General features: G+C 41.7%; 1 protein-coding gene and 1 pseudogene across 3 annotated transcripts in view; one reads left to right on the top strand and one right to left on the bottom strand.

Moving 5' to 3' along the window:
- Positions 1-1,087: 1,087 nt before the first annotated feature.
- The window catches only part of BIN2 (bridging integrator 2), a 36,054-nt gene continuing 17,667 nt past the window's right edge, over positions 1,088-19,474 (bottom strand). For 2 of the 3 annotated variants that reach the window (XM_061127585.1, XM_061127591.1), the window contains exons 3-12: positions 16,671-16,725; positions 16,285-16,379; positions 15,613-15,708; positions 12,812-12,919; positions 12,415-12,500; positions 11,023-11,098; positions 9,959-10,041; positions 5,808-6,501; positions 2,545-2,619; positions 1,088-1,569 (exon numbers count right to left, since the gene is read on the bottom strand). In XM_061127585.1, the coding sequence (XP_060983568.1) occupies positions 1,540-1,569; positions 2,545-2,619; positions 5,808-6,501; positions 9,959-10,041; positions 11,023-11,098; positions 12,415-12,500; positions 12,812-12,919; positions 15,613-15,708; positions 16,285-16,379; positions 16,671-16,725 (1,398 nt within the window). In that variant the 3' untranslated portion in view covers positions 1,088-1,539. The remainder of the gene's footprint in view (positions 1,570-2,544; positions 2,620-5,807; positions 6,502-9,958; positions 10,042-11,022; positions 11,099-12,414; positions 12,501-12,811; positions 12,920-15,612; positions 15,709-16,284; positions 16,380-16,670; positions 16,726-19,474) is intronic. The other variant, XM_061127587.1, reaches the window with a different exon arrangement.
- Positions 6,643-6,808, top strand: LOC133049438 (U4 spliceosomal RNA; annotated as a pseudogene).

Genomic DNA, 19,474 nt, shown 5'->3' with positions numbered 1-19,474 from the left:
AATGCACTTCCTCCTGTAGTCACCATTTCAGGAAATGTTACCACCAATTCTACTCTCTCAAGCCTAACCTAAAATAATTCCTTAAAACTTCAGTCTTCCTCACATGTCCCCTCTCACTCATTGCTAAATCCCGCCTATTCTGTTCCCTGCTGAGTATTCTGTCTCTGCAAAGTTCTCACTCCCCCCTCTCCGCATCACTGTGTCTCTAGTACTCAGCGCAGTGCTTGGCAGACTACTCAATAAATTCTTGCTGAATGACTGAATGAATAGTGACATCATCCATCACCCCCAGAAACAAAAGCCAAAATGGATGAACGCTTGTATATGTATGCATATTTATCAGGGTGGCAGGACTTCAAAGTGAAAAATTTTTAATTTATTATTTATTTATTTACTTTTGGCTGCACTGGGTTTTCTCTAGTTGTGGTATGAAGGCTTCTCATTGCAGTGGCTTCTCTTGTTGCAGAGCATGGGCTAGGGTGCTTGGGCTCAGCAGTTGCGGCGTGAGGGCTTAGTTGCCCCTTGGCATGTAGAATCTTCCCAGACCAGGATTCAACCCATGTCCCAAGCACTGGCAGGCGTATTTTTAACCAGTGGACCATCTGGGAAGTGCTCAAAGTTAGTTTTTAATGTTTTCACAGAAGCAAATAATAGGACTTGAATCTAAGACTTCTGATCCCAAATTCCATACATTTCCATTACACTTTGTACCTATATCATGTATCCTTCCCCTTCACTTGGAGTTCTGTTTCTTCTTCCATCCTGGTCAGAGCCTTACTTACATCAAGTACCAATCTGTAGACACTAGACACAGCTCTAAAATAAAACCCCTTTCCAAGGATATTTGCTTATTAACCAAAGGGTAGAGGAGGTAGGCAATAATGCATCTAGACTGAGGAGAGGAGCCTGTGGCCCCAGGCATTAGCAAAGTGTTATAGTCAGGAGGTAGGGGGAGCTGGAGGTCAGGGATGTGACTAAAGCTTTCTGTACCTGGGGTACAGTCAATAACCTTGCCTAAGTGGAGAACAGTGTGCTGGCCTGGAACAACTTCTTGTGTCCAAAAAAAACCAAAAACCAAAAAACCCCATACACATCAGAATACTACTTTATTTAACAATCTGAAAATCTGTTCAAGTCCTGCAAAATGAGTGGTAAATCAAAGATCTGTGCATAAGTCTCTGAGTATATGTGGTTATATGTCTGTATGAGGACAGATGTCTATGTCTACAGATGCTTTTGCTTTTTGTAGTCTATCATTTTAGCCCCACTTAATTAGTATATAAGGTCTTATTACTCTAACAACGCTAAAACCTGAATTAAATATTCCAAGTCCAATAGTCTTTTCTCCCAAGCCTGCTTCCCTCCCTCCCTTAAGTCTGCTCCTCAGCCTCCATTAATGCTAGGTCTTTAGAGACAGCCAGGATTCACAGTTTGAGAAACCAGAAATGAATGTTGGATCATTAGTCCCTATGACCTACATCCTCTAGCTGAGGAGTTTCTCTGGGGAGGTGTATGTGGGGAAGTCCTGGCAGTTCCTCTTCAGAGTTGCGCATTTTGAACGGTAGACACCTAGAAAGTAAACATGATTGCATTAGATGTGGACCTGCCCTCCCACCAACCACTCAAGAGAAGTAAAAAATCAATCTTCCTCTCCTGAATATATTTAGTGTAACGCACTGGCCTTTATGGGGCGGGGGAGGAGGATGTGAAACTGGCTATTGGGATTATTGTAAAGCCTTATTGCAGAGACTGTTCACTATCTCATTCACCATCTCTTTATGAGGATTCACAGAGGAGATTTCTTTCTTTTTTAAAAAATTACTTATTTCTAGCTGTGTTGGGTCTTGGTTGTGGTGCTTGGGCTTAGGCTACCTTCAGCATGTGGGATCTTAGTTCCCTGACCAGGGATTGAACCCATGTCCCCAGCAATAGAAAACAAATCTTCAACCACTGGACCACCAGGGAAGTCCCAGAAGAGATTTCTTTTCATCTTAGTAGCAGGAGTTGTTCTGTTAAGGAAGGGGCATCATAAAGTGGGTGAACTGATCAGGTTTTCCCTCTTCTTCTTGGATGTTAGCAAATCTGGAACCAATTTTGTGGTCTGTTGTTAGTAAGTCTATTTTACACAATGCATTTTTGTACTTGCCTAATTCATGGCTCCATCTTATGTCACTATTGCTAATGTACAGAATTCTGCGTTACTTTACTACATTTTGTACGTGTGTGTATTTACCTTTTGTATGTGTTTTGTGTCTCTTAACTCCTTTTTGAAATAAGTTTAGGCATAACTAAATACATTCTTAGGAGACGACTATGAGAAGGGATCAGGAGATCCAAGGCCAGTTGCGAAATGGGCACAAAGGAAGCCTCATGTACTCTTGATTCTTCCAGCTCCTACCTGCTTGACTTTGCCCTAAGGAATCTTTTCACTGCTGGGTTCCCCTCACAGCCCACAGTGAGGATTCCAGCCTGCAGCCAAGCCTTGGTCCATCCCCAATCCCAGTCTCACCACCCCCGTGTTCTCTGAGCATCTGGCCTCCTTACCTCTTCTTCAGGCTCAGGTGCTATGACATTGCTCTCTTCTGGAACTGCAGAGCCATGAAGCTGAAGACTTTGGTTCTACAAAAAGAAGAGTTCTATTGGTGAGATGTGGCTCAGCCTCCCAGCCTGTCGGCTTAGAAAGGTCTTTTGTGCCTTACACTTTATAAGGGTCACAGGTAATACTAAGGGCAAACATATAAAGTTGTTTCACTGCAGCCTGAAAGCTTCAGGGAACGCTTTATGTCATCCTCTCTTGGATTAGGAAAACAAGATTCAAAGGCTGAAATGACTTGCTGGGACAGGCAACCAGACCTTTGAATTCCAGAACTGTTTCCATAATTTGTGTGACATGCATCTATATAGATGTATTTATGTGATGGTCTGTAAGGATACAAATATAGGTCTTAAAACCACTAGCTACCACTTTTAGACTAATTCTCCTCAAGAATGCACACACTTAGATGATCCTAACCCATGGCAGTTAGGAGAGCCAAGTGGCATGATGTCTTCTTTGGGAAAAGGTCTAGGTTCTGAGATGGGAGCCTGAGGCATGGAACTACTAAGCCAGGGGAAGAACTTGGCACTCTAAGGTTTTAAAAGAATTTTTAAAAATTGAAATTTAATTTATATACTATAAAAGTCATCCTTTTAAAGTAAAACCTAACAGTATGATAGTCACGTGAAATCCTGTGATTTCTCCTTTCAGGAAAATTTCCTTATTCTTAATCCCTCTGCTGATTCTAGGCCATGAATTACCTCAAAGGTAATACTAACTCTGGGCTTCCATCTGCCTGCAAGGCAGATGACGCGGGTTCGATCCTTGGGTTGTGAAGATCCCCTGGAGAATGAAATGGCAACCCACTCCAGTATTCGTGCTTGGAGAATCCTATGGACAGAGAAGCCTGGCAGGCTGCAGTTCATGGGGTCGCAAAGAATCAGACATGACTTAGTGACTAAACAACAGCAATACTACCTCCAAGTAAGTGCTACCTCCAAGGAAGTTATCAAAATCTTCATGTTCTCTCAGGTGATTCAAATGCTGGGCAAGAACAGATTTTCTCACAGTTATCTTTTTATTTACCCACTTTTATATGTGATAGGTCCATAGTTCTGCTTGAGAGAACATATGATTTATGATGCATCTGTGAGGGAGGTGAACAAATCTTATAGGGACACAAGCTTCAGAGGACTGATGATACTGACAGGCCAGGATCTAAGATGCTCTATTGCTTAATTCCACAAGAAAACTATATCTCCTTAGCCACTGACTAAAGCAATGCCACAGGAGAGGCTGGGAGTAAGGAAAGATTATATAAATCTCAAATGTGAGGAGGTTGTGTCCTGTACCTCTTTCCCTAGGAAGATAGCGTTATTAGCCTGTTCCTCAAAACAGTCAAGCAGCATCACGGCCCCCAGAATTTCCCCTTCAGTAAAACTACTCCAAGAATGCACACTTATTCACCTGAGCCAAACAGGTCATTCTATTGCTGCCTCTATACTAAAATCATACATTACAAAGTCAAATTTAATTTTGGATTTTCCATACAGTTGAGTTGCTTTTTTCAGTGCAGAAAAGTGGCTCTACTCTTCACTATACAAAAGCCCACATTGACCTTGTGCTTATTCACTATCCACATGTCCTACATATCTCTCTCATACAGAATAGCAACCTCAGACCGGAAACCAGCCAAGGGCAAGTTTTATGTTCTATGTGTTAGGATTTTCAATATCTCAATATCTCACATTGAGTCACGTGAATATCCTTCCCAGGCAAGGATATAACACCCTTGATGACTCAGATTTTAGTACCTCAGGGGAGTCAGTTGCGATAAGTTTATTGTCCTCATGTCTCTATCTTCCTTGTCTTGCTAGGCATCACAGCCTTGTGTCCTTTGTCTATGTTAGCTCCTCTCAGACAGCAGGGAGCTCCCAAGATAGCCGGGTCAACCTTCAGGGAGGCATATTCAGTAGTAGGGTGCTATGATCTGAGGTGTACCAGACATCTCACACTCCCAGATATCTACATGGTTCATGCCCTGGCCTCCTTCACTGCCCAAGTGTCACCTTTTCTGACCACTGTTTAAAACCGCAATTCAGCACCCCCTCCTGGTGCCTTCCCCTACTTAATTTTTCTCTGTAACTCTTATTAACACTAAACTGTAATTTTACTTACTTATTCTGTTTCTTGTTTCTTTCCCCTCCACTAAAAGGTAAGATGCAGGAAGGCAGAGAATTTTGTTTGGCTTCACTCTAATAACCCCACTTCCTAGAAAAGTGTCTGGCACATAGAGGGGTTTAATGAATGATTGTGGAATGAATGAATGAATCTGGATGCCATCTAGTCAGATGCTGCACCATAACACTCTCCACAGTGTACCTGGCAGGTAGGTGACCATATAGCTTAAGCTTCTAACATCAAGGAAGCGGAACTGTTTTTCAAGGTGGCTCATCCTTTGGTTTTTGGACACCCCTGGTGCCCCCTTTCCCTGTATTAAAAAAAAGATTTTTCCCATGCCATTTTTTAACAGAGCTAATCGCTGAAAGTTCCTCTACATTGATTCAAAGTGTACCTTAAAAAAAAAACAAAACTACTTTATACATAGGGCATTTTTTTGTCCTCAGGAGTCTTGAAGAACAAGTCAAATCTCTCCACTATAAGATAGACTTTCCATGTAATTTGAATAGAATATGACTTGATTTCCAGATCTTTCAGAGGGTCTATGTCTCTATTTTAACACAATCCTTTTCTCATCAAAATTTTCACTTTTCAAAAGACCATCCTTTTGCTTTACTGTCCTCTATGAGCTCCTTCTAGGCCTCTCTCATCAAAGACAATGCCTTGGAAATTTGCTGATGCCATTTTGCTTGGGGTCTATTTACCATAGTTATAAGTATGACAAAGTGAAATGAGACCTTCCTCCCTACCCCACATTAAAAAAGGTAATGATCAGGATGTCAGTTGTAGATATTTTATATTGGGAACTCCTAGAACTTGGAGCAAAAGGAAGAAAGTAAGAATTAGTAACAATCTGGTTATACTAATATTAGAGATAAGCCCTTTGCAGAAGTCAATTACCCTAGCATTACAGATCACTAAATTAGTTGCTATGATGATGTGAAAGAAATACCAGGTGTCCAAGACTATCCTTGAAACTGTAATATAATGACGTAAAATCCTATCTACTGTGGGGTAACCTGAGCCTAGCAAAAATGGTCCAAATGGAGATTATAAAAGGGAATAAAGACTCAGCCAGATCTGTTCTCACCTGAGACATCATCAAAGTAGGGGACGTGCAGAGCTCTTCTGGGTTCAGACTGTTGGTGTTTTCCTTTGCTCTTCCCGGCTTCTCTGGTGGCTGTGGGTCAGGAGAGGCCTCTGAGGAGGCCCGAGGGCTGGTGGGTGAGGCTGGAGGGCTGGAGGGCATGTTCCCTAAGGAGGCCCTGGGACTGGGAGTGGCTCTGGGTGGTGGAGGCCTATTAGGTGGTGCTGAAGCCCTCTGCACAGAGACTCTCTTCTTTGGCTCTTCAGATCCTTCGCTTGAGGTACGAGTTCGGAGGACTACTGCTGAGGAAGATGAAGCCTGCTCTGAAGGGGTCAGAGCTCTGCCTGGTGGTGGAGCTGGGGAGCAAAGGAAAACTTCCTCCTGGGACTCTCTATCCTCAGTGAGGGGTGAGGGCTGGGACTGGGTGGGGCCATTGCAGGCTAGCAGAGGCTCTTCTTCCTCAGAGGAGCTTGTCTCCGCCTCCTCCTCTGTTTCCTTGTCTTTTATGGGCTCTTCTTTAATTTCGGAGTTGTCTTCTCCCTGGGCTGAATCAGATGCCAGCTCTTCTTCACTTGCTGAGCTGGAGTCCTTCTCACTCTTCAAGGAAAGTGCAGAAGGACTGGTAGGTGAGGTTAGAGGGCTGGAGACTGTAGATGTTCGAACTGGGGGAGAGATGACTAAAGAGCGTCTATTGCTGCTAAAAAAAGGAAGGGTATTTAGATTCAGAAGAGCTAAAAACTGGAAGTAACCCCAATACCCCAAATATATAATGATAGATTCATATAATAATAAAACAGAGAAAAGCAATTTAAAATGGCATCAGAAAGTTTGTATATATAGCTTTGCGCAGTGGCAGTATCGTAGCCAATGAGGTTTATCCGAGGCGCGATTATTGCTAATTGAAAACTTTTCCCAGAAAGTTTGTATAATTTGCAATAGTGCTTAAATTATAAAGTAAAGTGGAAAAAGGCTATAGAATTTTTATCCATATCACAATCTTGATTATCTAAAAATATATAAAGAAAAAGAGACTGGAAAAAACTCAGCAATATATTAAAGTATTTTCCTCGGGGAAAAACAGTTCATGAGTGAAATACAGTTGATCCTCATGGATTCTGTATTTGCAAATTCATCTACCCACCTCAAGATCAATACTTGTGATACTTTCAGAATCACTCTCGGACACATGCCAGCTATGAAGAATGATTGCCTGACCAGTACTCTCCCAACTGAGGTCTAACAAGGCAAGCCTCTGCCTTCCTGTTTTAACTCTCTTAGTGTAAATATGTCCTGTTTGCCAAGTTTTTACACATTGTTGTGCTTTTCTCTGGTGATTTTGCTACTTAAAATGGCCTCCAAGTACAGTGCCAAAGTGCTGTTTGAGATCAGAAAGTCTGTGATGTGCCTTCCAGAGAAAATACATATGTTAAGATAAGCTTCATTCAGGCATGAGTTAAAGTGCTGGTGGCTGTGGGTTCAATATGAATGCTGCTGCTGCTGCTAAGTCGCTTCAGTCGTGTCTGTCTCTGTGCGACCCCATAGACGGCAGCCCACCAGGCTCCCCCATCCCTGGGATTCTCCAGGCAAGAATACTGGAGTGCATTGCCATTGCCTTCTTCCAATATGAATGAATCAACAATATATATTAAATAAGATGTCTTTAAACAAATATATGGTTTATATGGATCTGTATGGATCGTATGGATCTGTATGGATCGCTTGATGAAAATGTTGGGACCAGGGGCTCCTAGGAACCTAACCCCATGTCTCCCCTAGGAGCAGTGGGTCAGTATTCACTAATTCAGAGCTTGTGGTGATTTCTAGAACAAAACTACCATGAACAATGAAAACTGACTACAACATTTATTGAGTATGCTGAATACTGTGCTGAGTATCTGCAGCCAACATCACTTTAACTCCTACTCATCTCCTTAAGTGTCTCCTGGGTACCAGCCACTACCTGATAAAGCAACCCACAAATATTTGCTTGATGTGTAGCAACTACGTGCTGTATCCTGGGTTCAAGGATGGGAGAGAGTGATAGGAAGAGAAAGGGAATAATTTAGTTCCAGCCCTGTGGGCGTTTCTGATGTAAGATAAGCTAAGTGACATAAGGTTCTTTCTAGCACTAGCATTTTATGGGTCAGCAGGTTTAGAAGGCCCAGGATATAGCAAGAAAAGATCAGATTTCTCTGCAAGGTTCTAGGACATCTTGGTGTAAGTGATGGTTAATTTCAGATGAATGGACACTTAGAGAGAACTCTGGTTTTCAATGCTGGGAAGAGAAGAAATAGAGTTTTTGGAAAAGGGAAGTCTATATTGGCCCGTTAGTGATTCCTTTTAATAGTCTGTAACTGACTGCTAAATGAGTAGTACAAATATCAAATACAAACAACATACTGAGCCCCATTCTTTCTTCAAATCTCAAACTCAATTTCAGCACCTCCTCAAAGTCTTCCCTGACCATCTATCTGCATATTGCAATCACTTAACTCTTGGAATTCCTAACTGGTCTCCTTAGGTGCTTAGTATGTGCAATTTTATATTGTCTTGTTTTCTTAGGCACATTTTGTGTCCTTCCAACTTTTGTAAGTCACTTCAGGGAAAAGACAAGTCACCTATGTCTCTGGATCCCTAACTCTCAGCATAAAACCTTGTGCATAGAAAGAACTTGATAAAACTTAAAAGGCTTTGGAATAAGAAAGTGATCACATTATGAAGGTAACAGACATACCACATTGACACACACAGGAAAGCAGGTCATGACAGGTTAAGAAAAGGTATTTGCAATGTGTATCACTAAAGGATTAATATCCAGAATATACAAAAAAACCCACCTCATATAAATCAATTTTTTTTAAAAAGTAAACAATCTACATGAAAAATGTGAATAAAGGATAAACATGAAAGTCACAGAACAGGAACCTTAAAAGGTCAATAACATGAACAAATATTCAAGTTAACCAGCCATTGTGGAGATGGAATTAAAACTGCAAAAAACTCCATTTCATACCCATTTCCTTGGAAAAATTAAGAAGTCTGACATGTCACATATAGCAAGAATATGGAGCAATGGGGGCTTTAATTCACTGCTGGTGGGCTGTAAATTGGGACAATGGCTTTGGAGAGCAATTTGGCAATGGTAATGTCTCGTAAGGCTGAAGGAACCCAAATGTACAGATTCTGTGAGTTAGCAATTCCACTCCCAGTACATCCTAAAGAAACTCTTAATAATATTCATACAAGGAGAAATGTAAAACACATTCATCGCACCATTATTTGTAATAGCATAAAACTGGAAGGCAATGTCAATGTCCACTAACAGTTCAGATAAACAGATTGTGAACTAGCCATACAGTAACATCCATAACAATTATGAAAAGGAAAGATCAGCACTAACAACATGTAGCAACAAGGATAAGTAAATCTCAAAAACAATACTAAGAGAACAAAAGAATATATACAGTATAATTATATTTAAATAAAATTTTAAAACATGCAAAATAGTATTTTTGTGTATTCATATATATGTATAATCAAAGTAAAAAAACATGCATGTGGATAATAAATACTAAAATTTAAGATATTGGTTACCCTTGGTGGGGGACAGGAAGAGAAAGTGAATGAGAAAGGGACACTGGGAGATTTAATTATATATATTATTTTTTCCCTTTAAAAAGTTTTTATTTATCTATTCAGTTTTGCTTGCACTCAGTCTTTGCTGCTGCACACAGGCGTTCTCTAGTTGTGGGGAAGTGGGGGCTACTCTTCATTGTGGTTTGTGGGCTTCAGCAGTTGTGGCACGTGGGCTTACTTGCTCTGCAGTATGTGGGATCTTCCTGGACCAGGGATCGAACCTGCGTCCCTTTCACTGGCAGGCGGATTCCTATCCACTGAGCCACCAGGTATTTCATTAGTTGATTTCTTAAATTTGGTGATGGGTATATGGCTATTTGTTGTACTATTTTTGATATCTTTAGTTATCATTGAAGTATTTCATAAACGAAAAATAATTTATTTGTAGCACAAACAAAAAACAACATTATGTACTTGGACACAAAGGAAAGGTCAGGATTTGGGATCAGAGATGAGAGTGCTGAATGTGTTCACACACAGGACAAACCAAACAGAAATGAGTCTCAGAAGCAGCTCACCTTGAGAGTCCCTTCACCACAAAGACTTTGTCGGAATGCTGCTTCTCCAGTTTGCTCATCACCTCGTAGAGATTGTGGTTCAGCTGGAGCAAGCAAGAGAGGAGATATTAGCCACGTGGGAACCTGGGACCAACAAATTCCTTCTCTCCCAAAATAAAACCTTCCTACCCTAAATGATAAAATTCCTCATCTCTTTTGCATTAGTGTCTCAGTTGTGTCTTAATTTCTGTCTTTTCCATCAGACTGGTAGTTCTCTCAAGGCCAGGTCCTTGATATCTGATGTTGATTTGAGGTTCTAGCTTCCCTCAGGTGACCCAGGGAACAAAAAGTCATTGTAATATCAACTAGGCAAACCATAATTTAGCCAAAGAAACTGTGGAGAGGAACATGTGTGGATATGGATGTGAATATAATTCATACTGTAACAGCAAGGTGTCTTGGAATTGCAGGACTAGAAAAGACCCCATGAAGTCATGTTCCATGGCTGCCCATCACTACATAGGACTGGCCCTTTTCAAGACCAATAACCTGAGAAATTGAGCTATGTTTAAACACCGCCTCCACTCCCCAGCAACAGAAGACAAAAGATTGCACAATTTAGTTCCCCACTTCAGCTGTTGCTTCTATAGTCCTAATCTCCTTGGTGCACCTGAAACTCGTTTGGAGACCATTCAGTTGTTAATGGAGCAGCAGAGTCTATCAAGTGCTGTTATTTCACCATGAGAAAAAAGTAAACATCTGTGATGCCAATATGGATATTTAATGAAGTTATGTAAATTAAAGTGACCTTCATATTTATTAGAAAAATCCTCCAAGGTGTCTAAACGGGCTCTCTGGTGGCTCAGATGATAAAGAATCTGCCTGCAATGCAGGAGACCCGAGTTCAATCTCTGGGTCGGGAAGATCCTTGGGAGAAGGAAATGGTAACCCACTCCAGTATTCTTGCCTGGAGAATTCCATGGACAGAAGAGCCTGGCAGGCTACAGTCCATGGAGTTGCAAAGAGTTTGACATGATTGAGCGACTAACACTTCCAGGTGTCTAAATTGGCCAGATGTTTCTCACCTTGCTCATTTCCCTGTAGAAGACATCCCTCAGGTTGGAAATGTTTTGGAAGATGGTCACATAACAGCCAATACGACTATCAGGAAGCAAAAGAACAAACACGTACAGTAAGTGCTGGTAAAGGAAGTCTCTGCTGAAGTATAAGGTAGATGCATAAGCCAAAGCCAGCCACTGCCAGGCTCCTCACAGAAAAGCACTCCATGGCCTAGACTCAGAATGTTGGGACCTGGATTCGTCAGAGCCAGGACAGGAGTACATTAGACTCTCAAGAGTGGGAAGGCAGGGGAGACATGACACCAAAGTATAACAGATCTCTATGAATGAAGTTTCCCGGTGGCTCAGAGGTAAAGAATCTGCCTGCAATGCAGGAGCCACAGGAGACATGGGTTCAAACCCTGGGTTGGGAAGAGCCCCTGGGAAGGGCATGGTGACCCACTCCAGTATCCTTGCGTGGAGAATCCCATGGACAGAGGAGCCTGGAGGGTTACAATCCATAGGGTTGCAAAGAGTTGGACATGACTACAGTGACTTAGCATGCGTGAATGAAGTTATCTGATTCAGGCTCTTCAGATACTGAAGTAGATGTGAAAGTGCTTTGAAGAATTTTAGAAGTGATGTATAAGGCCATACAGCCATAATTATAATAAGTATTCTTTCTCAGTATGTGGTACTTGGATGTCTATGCAGCTGTATATACATTAATGAAATTCTACTGTAAATGAACTGTGGAAGTTTACATTTAAAGAAACTATTAAATTTCAATTCTGTTTAAATTAGGAATCACATAATTAATATTTTACAATACATGTAGTCATTATAAAGGATCCCTCATTCATAGACTAATATAAAGTGACAATATAAAATACTCTGACTACAACTGCATTAAAGCATATCTTGTACAATGAAAAGAAAATTGGATAAAAATAGAACTTCTGATCAGATTCCTCTTCCAATGTGGGAAATTTATATCTAAAACATTTTTACCTACTGTGAAGCAAAAACATCTTCATTAATGTTAACACTCATCCCATGGTTTATCTTCTACGTGAATCTAGATGTTCACGAACCAAGCTTGTTTAAAACAATACACACTCAAGCATAAAACCAGATACTCCTAGCAAGCATGATGACAGCACTTTATTTGCCAAGATCTCTCCTACCTAAGAGACATCTTGTCTTTAAACCCGGAAAAGCTGGTAGGGCAAAGAATCTCTGAATTGCAAATGAAGGAATCAAGGTCCAGAGATAAGGCGGTGAGCCTAATAACCCCAGCAAGTTAGGGGCAGGGCTGAAGCAACATTCCATTCTTCAACCAGGGCTCTTTTCAGGAGGCAACATGTTTGGGCTGCCCAGGGCCTGGGATCCAGCCCTCTTCTGAAACTCAGTCATTACCTGTTATAAAGGACAGGCAGCTCCTCTAGTAGTTCCTGGTTCAGATCTTCAAACACAACCTGGGCTTTGTTGAACTCTTCCTCTGCCTAGGTAGTAAGAGAGAAGACCAATTCCCCTTATTCCTGAACCCAAAGCTAGAGATTGCTTCCTCTCTCTTCTGCATTTTTTCAGGGACGAGGCTTACTAGGAAACATGCCTCTCCTTCCCCAGACCTGTGTCCTCCCCAGCCTTGAGTCTGACTATCCTGAGAGCATTGGTGTCAGAGGAAACAGGATTTCCTTCAAGACACTGGATGCTGAATTTATCATTTCCTAAACTGAACTTGGCTCAACCACCTGCCACAATTGTGGGGAAAGGGAGGGCAGGAAGGGTTTTACCAGGGTTTGTTTTTTTTTACCTTGGCTGTCTTGGCCTCATCTTTCTTCTTGGCATTCTGTACCGCCTCCAGGTGATGTCGGGCACTGTCGTAGTCCACGAGCTTCCGGCCCCGCTTGGCAATTCTTTCCTAACCCAGAGTCAAGAGAGAGGACCTTGGTACTCACTTTTAAGTGGCCAGGATGTTGGTAACAGAGTATCAGAGGCAGCATTCCTGTCCTATTATCAAATTTTATTGTACTTTCTAACAGGGTTTTGTGCTCAGGGATCTCCCTCATTATCTGGAAAGAATGGGGAATTCTCAGGGGGAGAGAGTAGAGGGCAATCCCCCAGAGCACCTGGAAGCCTACACTGAACTGCAACATATCGTACGACTCTATTAGAGACTGGTTCAGCACCCAGAAGAAATGGCCTTGAGAAACATACTAAAATGAAGGTCAGGAGTTTTTGGGTTTTACTCCCAACACTACCATTTATTAGCCTTGTCACCCAGGGCAAGGCATGCCTCTTTTGGAGCCTCAGTAGCCTCATCTGCCCTGTGTTGTTGTTTAGTTGCTCAGTCGTGTCTGACTTTTGTGACCCCATGGACTGTAGCCCGCCAGGCTCCTCTGTCCATAGGACTTCTCAGGCAAGAATACTGGAGTGGATTGCCATTTCCTCTTCCAGGGGATACTCCTGACCCGGGGATTGAACTCATGTCTCCTGCACTGGCAGGTGAACTCTTTACCGCTGAGCCACCAAGGACTGATTTCCTTTAGGATGGACTGGTTGGATCTCCTTGCAGTCCAAGGGACTCTCAAGAGTCTTCTCCAACACCACAGTTCAAAAGCATCAATTCTTCAGTGCTCAGCTTTCTCTATAGTCCAACTCTCACATCCATACATGACTACTGGAAAAACCATAGCTTTGACTAGATGGCCCTTTGTTCTCAAAGTAATGTCTCTGCTTTTTAATATGCTGTCTAGGTTGGTCATAACTTTTCTTCCAAGGAGCAAGTGTCTTTTAATTTCATGGCTGCAGTCACCATCTGCAGTAATTTTGGAGCCCCCCAAAATAAAGTCTGTTACTGTTTCCACTGTTTCCCCATCTATTTGCCATAAAGTGATGGGACCGGATGCCATGATCTTAGTTTTCTGAATGTTGAGTTTTAAGCCAACTTTTTCACTCTCCTCTTTCACTTTCATCAAGAGGCTCTTTAGTTCTTCTTCACTTTCTGCCAAAAGGGTGGTGTCATATGCATATCTGAGGTCATTGTTATATCTCCCAGCAATCTTGATTCCAGCTTGTACTTCATCCAGCCCAGGGTTTCTCATGATGTACTCTGCATGTAAGTTAAAGAAGCAGGGTGACAATATACAGCCTTGATGTACTCCTTTTCCAATCTGGAACCAGTCTGTTGTTCCATGTTGGGTTCTAACTGTTACATACAGATTTCTCAGGAGGCAGGTCAGGTGGTCTGGTATTCCCATTTCTTTAAGAATCCTAAAGGATATCAGTCCTGAATACTCATTGGAAGGACTGATGCTGAAGCTGAAACTCCAATACTTTGGCCACCTGATATGAAGAACTGACTTGTTTGAAAAGACCCTGATGCTGGGAAAGATTGAAGGCGGGAAGAAAAGGGGACAACAGAGGATGAGATGGTTGGATGGCATCACTGACTCAATGGACATGAGTTTGGGTAAACTCCAGGAGTTGGTGATGGACAGGGAGGCCTGGCGTGCTGCAGTCCATGGGGTTGCAGAGTTAGACATGACTGAGTGACTGAACTGAGACACCAGGGAAGCCCCCTGTCCCATCGTGTTATTTTAAAGATCAAATGCTGAATATAAAGTAGTTTGAAAATCCTAAAGCATAATAATAAAAATGGCAAACTATTATGAGCTCTGAGAGAACATCTACTCAATCTCATACCAACTACAAATTACACTAGGGAGAGGCAAACCATGGTAATGGCTTTGTCTTGTTCCCTCAACCACAGAACTTGAAAGGATCTTGTTAATTATCTGACCCAACTTCCTATTCAGTTCACAAAGCTTATCTACAATATCCAAGATAAGAAGTAGTTAGACTTCTGCTTGAACAGAGAATAGACAACTCACTATCTCTCAGTAGATTTCATTTCTTCTTTGGAAAGCTTTAGCTATGAGAAATTTAAGTGAGGCTTCCTTTAATTTCTTCCTATATTAATCTAAAACCAGCACAGTGCTCAACAAAGTAGATGTTTAATAAATATGAGTTGAATGAATTAATGAATTCTAATTCTACTTTCTGGAACAGTTTAGAACAGGCTGAAGTCCTCTTTTACCTAACAGGCTTTCAAATATTTGAAGATAATTATTACGACTCCTCTAAGTTTACTCTTCTCTACAATAAATATCTTTAGTCCCACCAGCTATTTCTCACAACAAAAAGGGATGCTCTGACCTGGATCTAATTCAAAACCAGCCCAAATCTAGTTCACTGAAATCTAAATCTAAATGTAATCTTTACACTATCTCTAACTCTTCACCCTAACCTCTTGTGTAAACCCTCAACTTTCAATCTTTTTCCTAACCTGCCCAACTTCATTCCTAACCATGGGCTCTAACTCTACCTGTACTTCTACCCAAGTGAAAGTGAAAGAGACGTCACTCAGTCAAGTCCGACTCTTTGTGATTCCCCAGACAGGTGCCTACCAGGCTCCTCTGTCCATGAAATTCTCCAGGCAAGAATACTGGAGTAGATTGCCATTCTCTTCTCCAGGGGATCTTCCCTGGAGATCATGTCTTCTAACTTACATGGGCCACTCATAACCCATCCTTGATGCTGTAAACTGATTACCTTAATCTCACTGAACTGGGCCACATAGTTTTCCATGGTCCTCAAAGCCTGGTCAGCTAGTTTCTCTTCATAGTCTTCCCAAAGGAGATCATTATTCTGTAGGATAGAGGCAGAGGGCAGTGGTAAGGGCCCCGCTTCTCAACAACAACTTCATTCCAGGGAAATATCCCAATTCTTCCTGCAACAAACTTCCTTAGGGAGACCAATATTTTTAAAAGGTCATTTTGAACTCTGGGGAAAAGTCAGATGAAGAAACAGCTCTTCCTCAGGGAAGAGGTATACGAGACTGGTCATACATTCTAGGGATTAGAATCCTTAGAATGAAGAACAGTCTTGGACTCTAGAGTTTGAAGGATACGGAAGTTTGGGAGCAAATGACTGCATAAAGTCAGTTTTCAAAAACAACCAACCGAGTTTTGTGTAGGTAAAACTTTCTAAGGTTTTCAAGAGAGGGAGAGGATAAACAAGAGGAATCCACAGGTAAGGGAAAACTTGCTTTTACCTTCATAGTTACAGCTCCTTCCTACCACCTGTGACCATGGCTATGGCTATACAAATAAACAGTGTGAATTGGCTCCTTTGTTCTCCTGTTTGCTTGGACAGAGAAGCTGGGATGAGGCTGAGATGAGGGTAGGGTGACTTGAAGAACTGTAAAGCCCAGAATACTCTTACCGCCACGATGGCCTTCAGCTCCTCATGACCATCCCACTTGCTGCTGTAGATCTCCTGCAGGGTTTCTGACACTCTCTTTGAACTTTCATGCATCACTGAAAGGAGAGAACTCAGTGCTACCATAAAGTAGTCTGACATAATCATATAGGTGACAGGCGAATCAATGGGGCTAATCCAAAAGGGCAAACTCCGTAGGTTTGGGCCGTCAGTGAGGGAAGCTGGATGGGGTTGGATAGGAAAAGTTACTCTTCCTTGGTCCACAAAGTTCCAGGGGTCAGGCACAGGCAAGTGATGAAAAGCCCGAGTACGGTTGGTTTTTTTCCATCCCCTAGACCTCTTAGCTGCATAAACACCATCTGGATCCCCCTGTGCTCCATGATACTCACCTTTGACTGCACTGAGGAAGTTCTTCAGGTCCTTGTATAGCTTATGACCTTCTGCCTGAAAGGAAGAAGTGCCTCTGATGACTAAAGAGATACATCTGGAAATATGCTCTAGGGGTCAAGGCTGAAAAGTAGGTTAAAAGCAGAAATCAGTCCTGGAATTTCTTCAAACATTTGAAAATGCTATATATCAGCTTCTAGTCTCTTTATCAAGAAGTTGTAGGTTGTCTGCTTTGGGACAAATTTTAAGTTGCGAAATTGCTCCCACTGCACTGGCATATCTTTTTTCCTCGGTTTGTTCTCCCCAGTGAACGAGAACCCCCACCCAAATTCCTCTGCTGGAATTTAAGGGTCCTATGTGATGCTATTTGTGTGACCCTCTGGCTGACTCTGTCCTCTCTGGGTAGATAAACTGCTACCATTTTCTGCAGACACCAGGCTCCCTTCTTTCTTTGTACTCTGACACAGGCCATTCCTGTCCTTCCCCGCACTTCCTTTTTTCTTTTGGTATTTATGTTTTAATCAACAACACTCTTTACCAGGCGTAATTATATGTAGGTCTTATGAAAATTTAGGTTCACTGTCATGAGACTAAACTGTGTCATCTCCAGGAAGATTCTGACCAATGTATGTGCATGTGTGCTCAGATGCTCAGTCGTTTTCGACTCTTTGTGACCTCACGGACTGTAGCCCATCAGGCTCCTCTGTCCCTGGGATTTCCCAGGCAAGAATACTGGAGTGGGTTGCCATATCCTTCTCCAGGGGATCGTCCCTACCCAGAGATCAAACTCGCATCTCATATATCTCCTGCATTGGCAGGCGGACTGTTTACCACTAACCAAAGTACAGTTGTTTTTTTTTTTTCATTAATTTTTATTGGAGTAAGGTTGATTTACAAGGTTGTGTTTGCACTTCATTTTTTAAATAGCTCTCTTACAATGTCTGCCCACTGGTCCTAGGTTGGTCTTCTGTATTCAGAGCAGACTAGTCTCTCTTGCACACAGCTTTGAAGACATATTTCACATGGTCTTCTTTTTCATAGGCCTCCTCAATTGTTCCTCATGGTGTTGTCTGAGACCCATTCCATCTGGACTCCTTCCTCCGTGTGAATTCTAGTTTCTAGGAATTGAGTGAGAAGGAATTTTGACCCCAGGCCATCAGCATTTTGGAGACTGACACTCCCAACATTTGGAGTGTGGGACTGGATGGACAGCCCACGTCAAGGGTATCCAACAGGGCCAGGCCTGCAGACCCGTGCAGTGATCCTCCGTTCAGATGATCTGAGCTAAGAGGCATTTTGCAGTACATCATAAAAATACTTCTGAGCATGTTTGCTTGTTTTATTCGCTTATGTTCATTATAGGTAGGCTGGTTGAGTATACCAAGAGTATCAAAAAGTTAAGAGAAAAAAGATGAAAACTCAGAAAATTCTATCTAATAATTTGAAAGTTTTAAACTGTGGAACTGTTTGTGGGAAAAATCATTATTACTTAATTTCAGCAGCAGAAAAACTAGGTCTACTTGGTCAACTAAACAAAGGAAGCTAGATGATAATCATCCATCTTCTTGCCTCCAGAGCTCACCTCTAAGCCAGTTCAAACTCTTGACCATACCTCAGGCTAAAAGTCTTTTTCAAGGGGCTGCATGCCAGGGCTCAAGGGACACAAAGACACAGATGGTCTCAAGGGAATCTGAGGTGCCATCAGATGGGTGGGAGAAGAACTGGGATCATATGTGTGGCATAGCAAACAAGGATCAAGGGAACATCCTGACAGAAGGGTAAGATGCAACAGAGAGGTTAGAATGCAAGAAGAATCAGTAAATCACTGAACCTGGTAATTGGAGGTCATGGGTGACCTTGAGAAAGTGCTTTTAATAGCGTGATAGAGACAGATTCAGTTAACAAAATTCAGAAACAGCATTCACCAGGAAAGATGTCTCACTTCCTCTTTGCTTTGTCATTCACAGAAAAATGTTTAAACAGTCTAAGATGTACATAATATGTTTTAAACATGGATATGGTAGGTGGGTATAACTTCGAGAGTTTTGAAAACATGATAACCGTGACTTGAAAGAGATTGGAGAATTATATAAGTTAACAAGGATTTTAATTTCTTTTTTGAAAGAAAACAACATGGTCTCAACTTTTTACTTCACCATGCAGATTTGGTCTCCAGAATACTAATGTGAGTAATAAAAACTGTTAAACTATCTTGTATAATTTCTACAAATGAAATTCTTAATTTTTTATCCCATTAGATATTATATGACCTGAAAAATCAGATCAGTAATCAAGGCTACCATGTATGATAATGCAGGTTATATGTACACTGTTCAAAACTAAGGGTACTATTTATACCATTGTCCTTAAGACGGGAATGCTTCTGCCTTTCACTGCACCTCACAAAAGCCCAACTCCATTTCTGTGTTTTAGATCAAGTGTCTTGAAAGGTCTAAGTTCTTCCTGTATGCTCCTGCTCTTTCCTTTGGGGAGATGAAGAGAGAGAGTTTGTGCGGTGGTGGTAGTGGGTGCTAGAGACATGGGACAGGACCGGTGTCATTTTATTTCTTTGACCTGAAATAATATCTCCAGGCTGAATAATCCCAGCATCTTTTTTCTCTCCGGACAGATGGGGCTCTGACAGTCTTAGCCTCCCACTTGTCTGGAAGTCAAAAACTTGCCTCTGCCACCAACTAGCAAGTTATTCTACTTCTCTGGCTTTAATTTCCTCATCTATAAATATCAACTAAGCCTAGCTCTAAATGTTAATTCTGGCTCTAAATATTATAATTTTATCGCTTCTGCT

The sequence above is a fragment of the Dama dama genome, chromosome 3 (genome assembly GCF_033118175.1).
Source record: "Dama dama isolate Ldn47 chromosome 3, ASM3311817v1, whole genome shotgun sequence".
Lineage (NCBI taxonomy): Eukaryota > Metazoa > Chordata > Mammalia > Artiodactyla > Cervidae > Dama > Dama dama.
The sequence above is the reverse complement of the archived record's forward strand: the minus strand, read 5'-3'. Positions and strand labels throughout refer to the sequence as shown.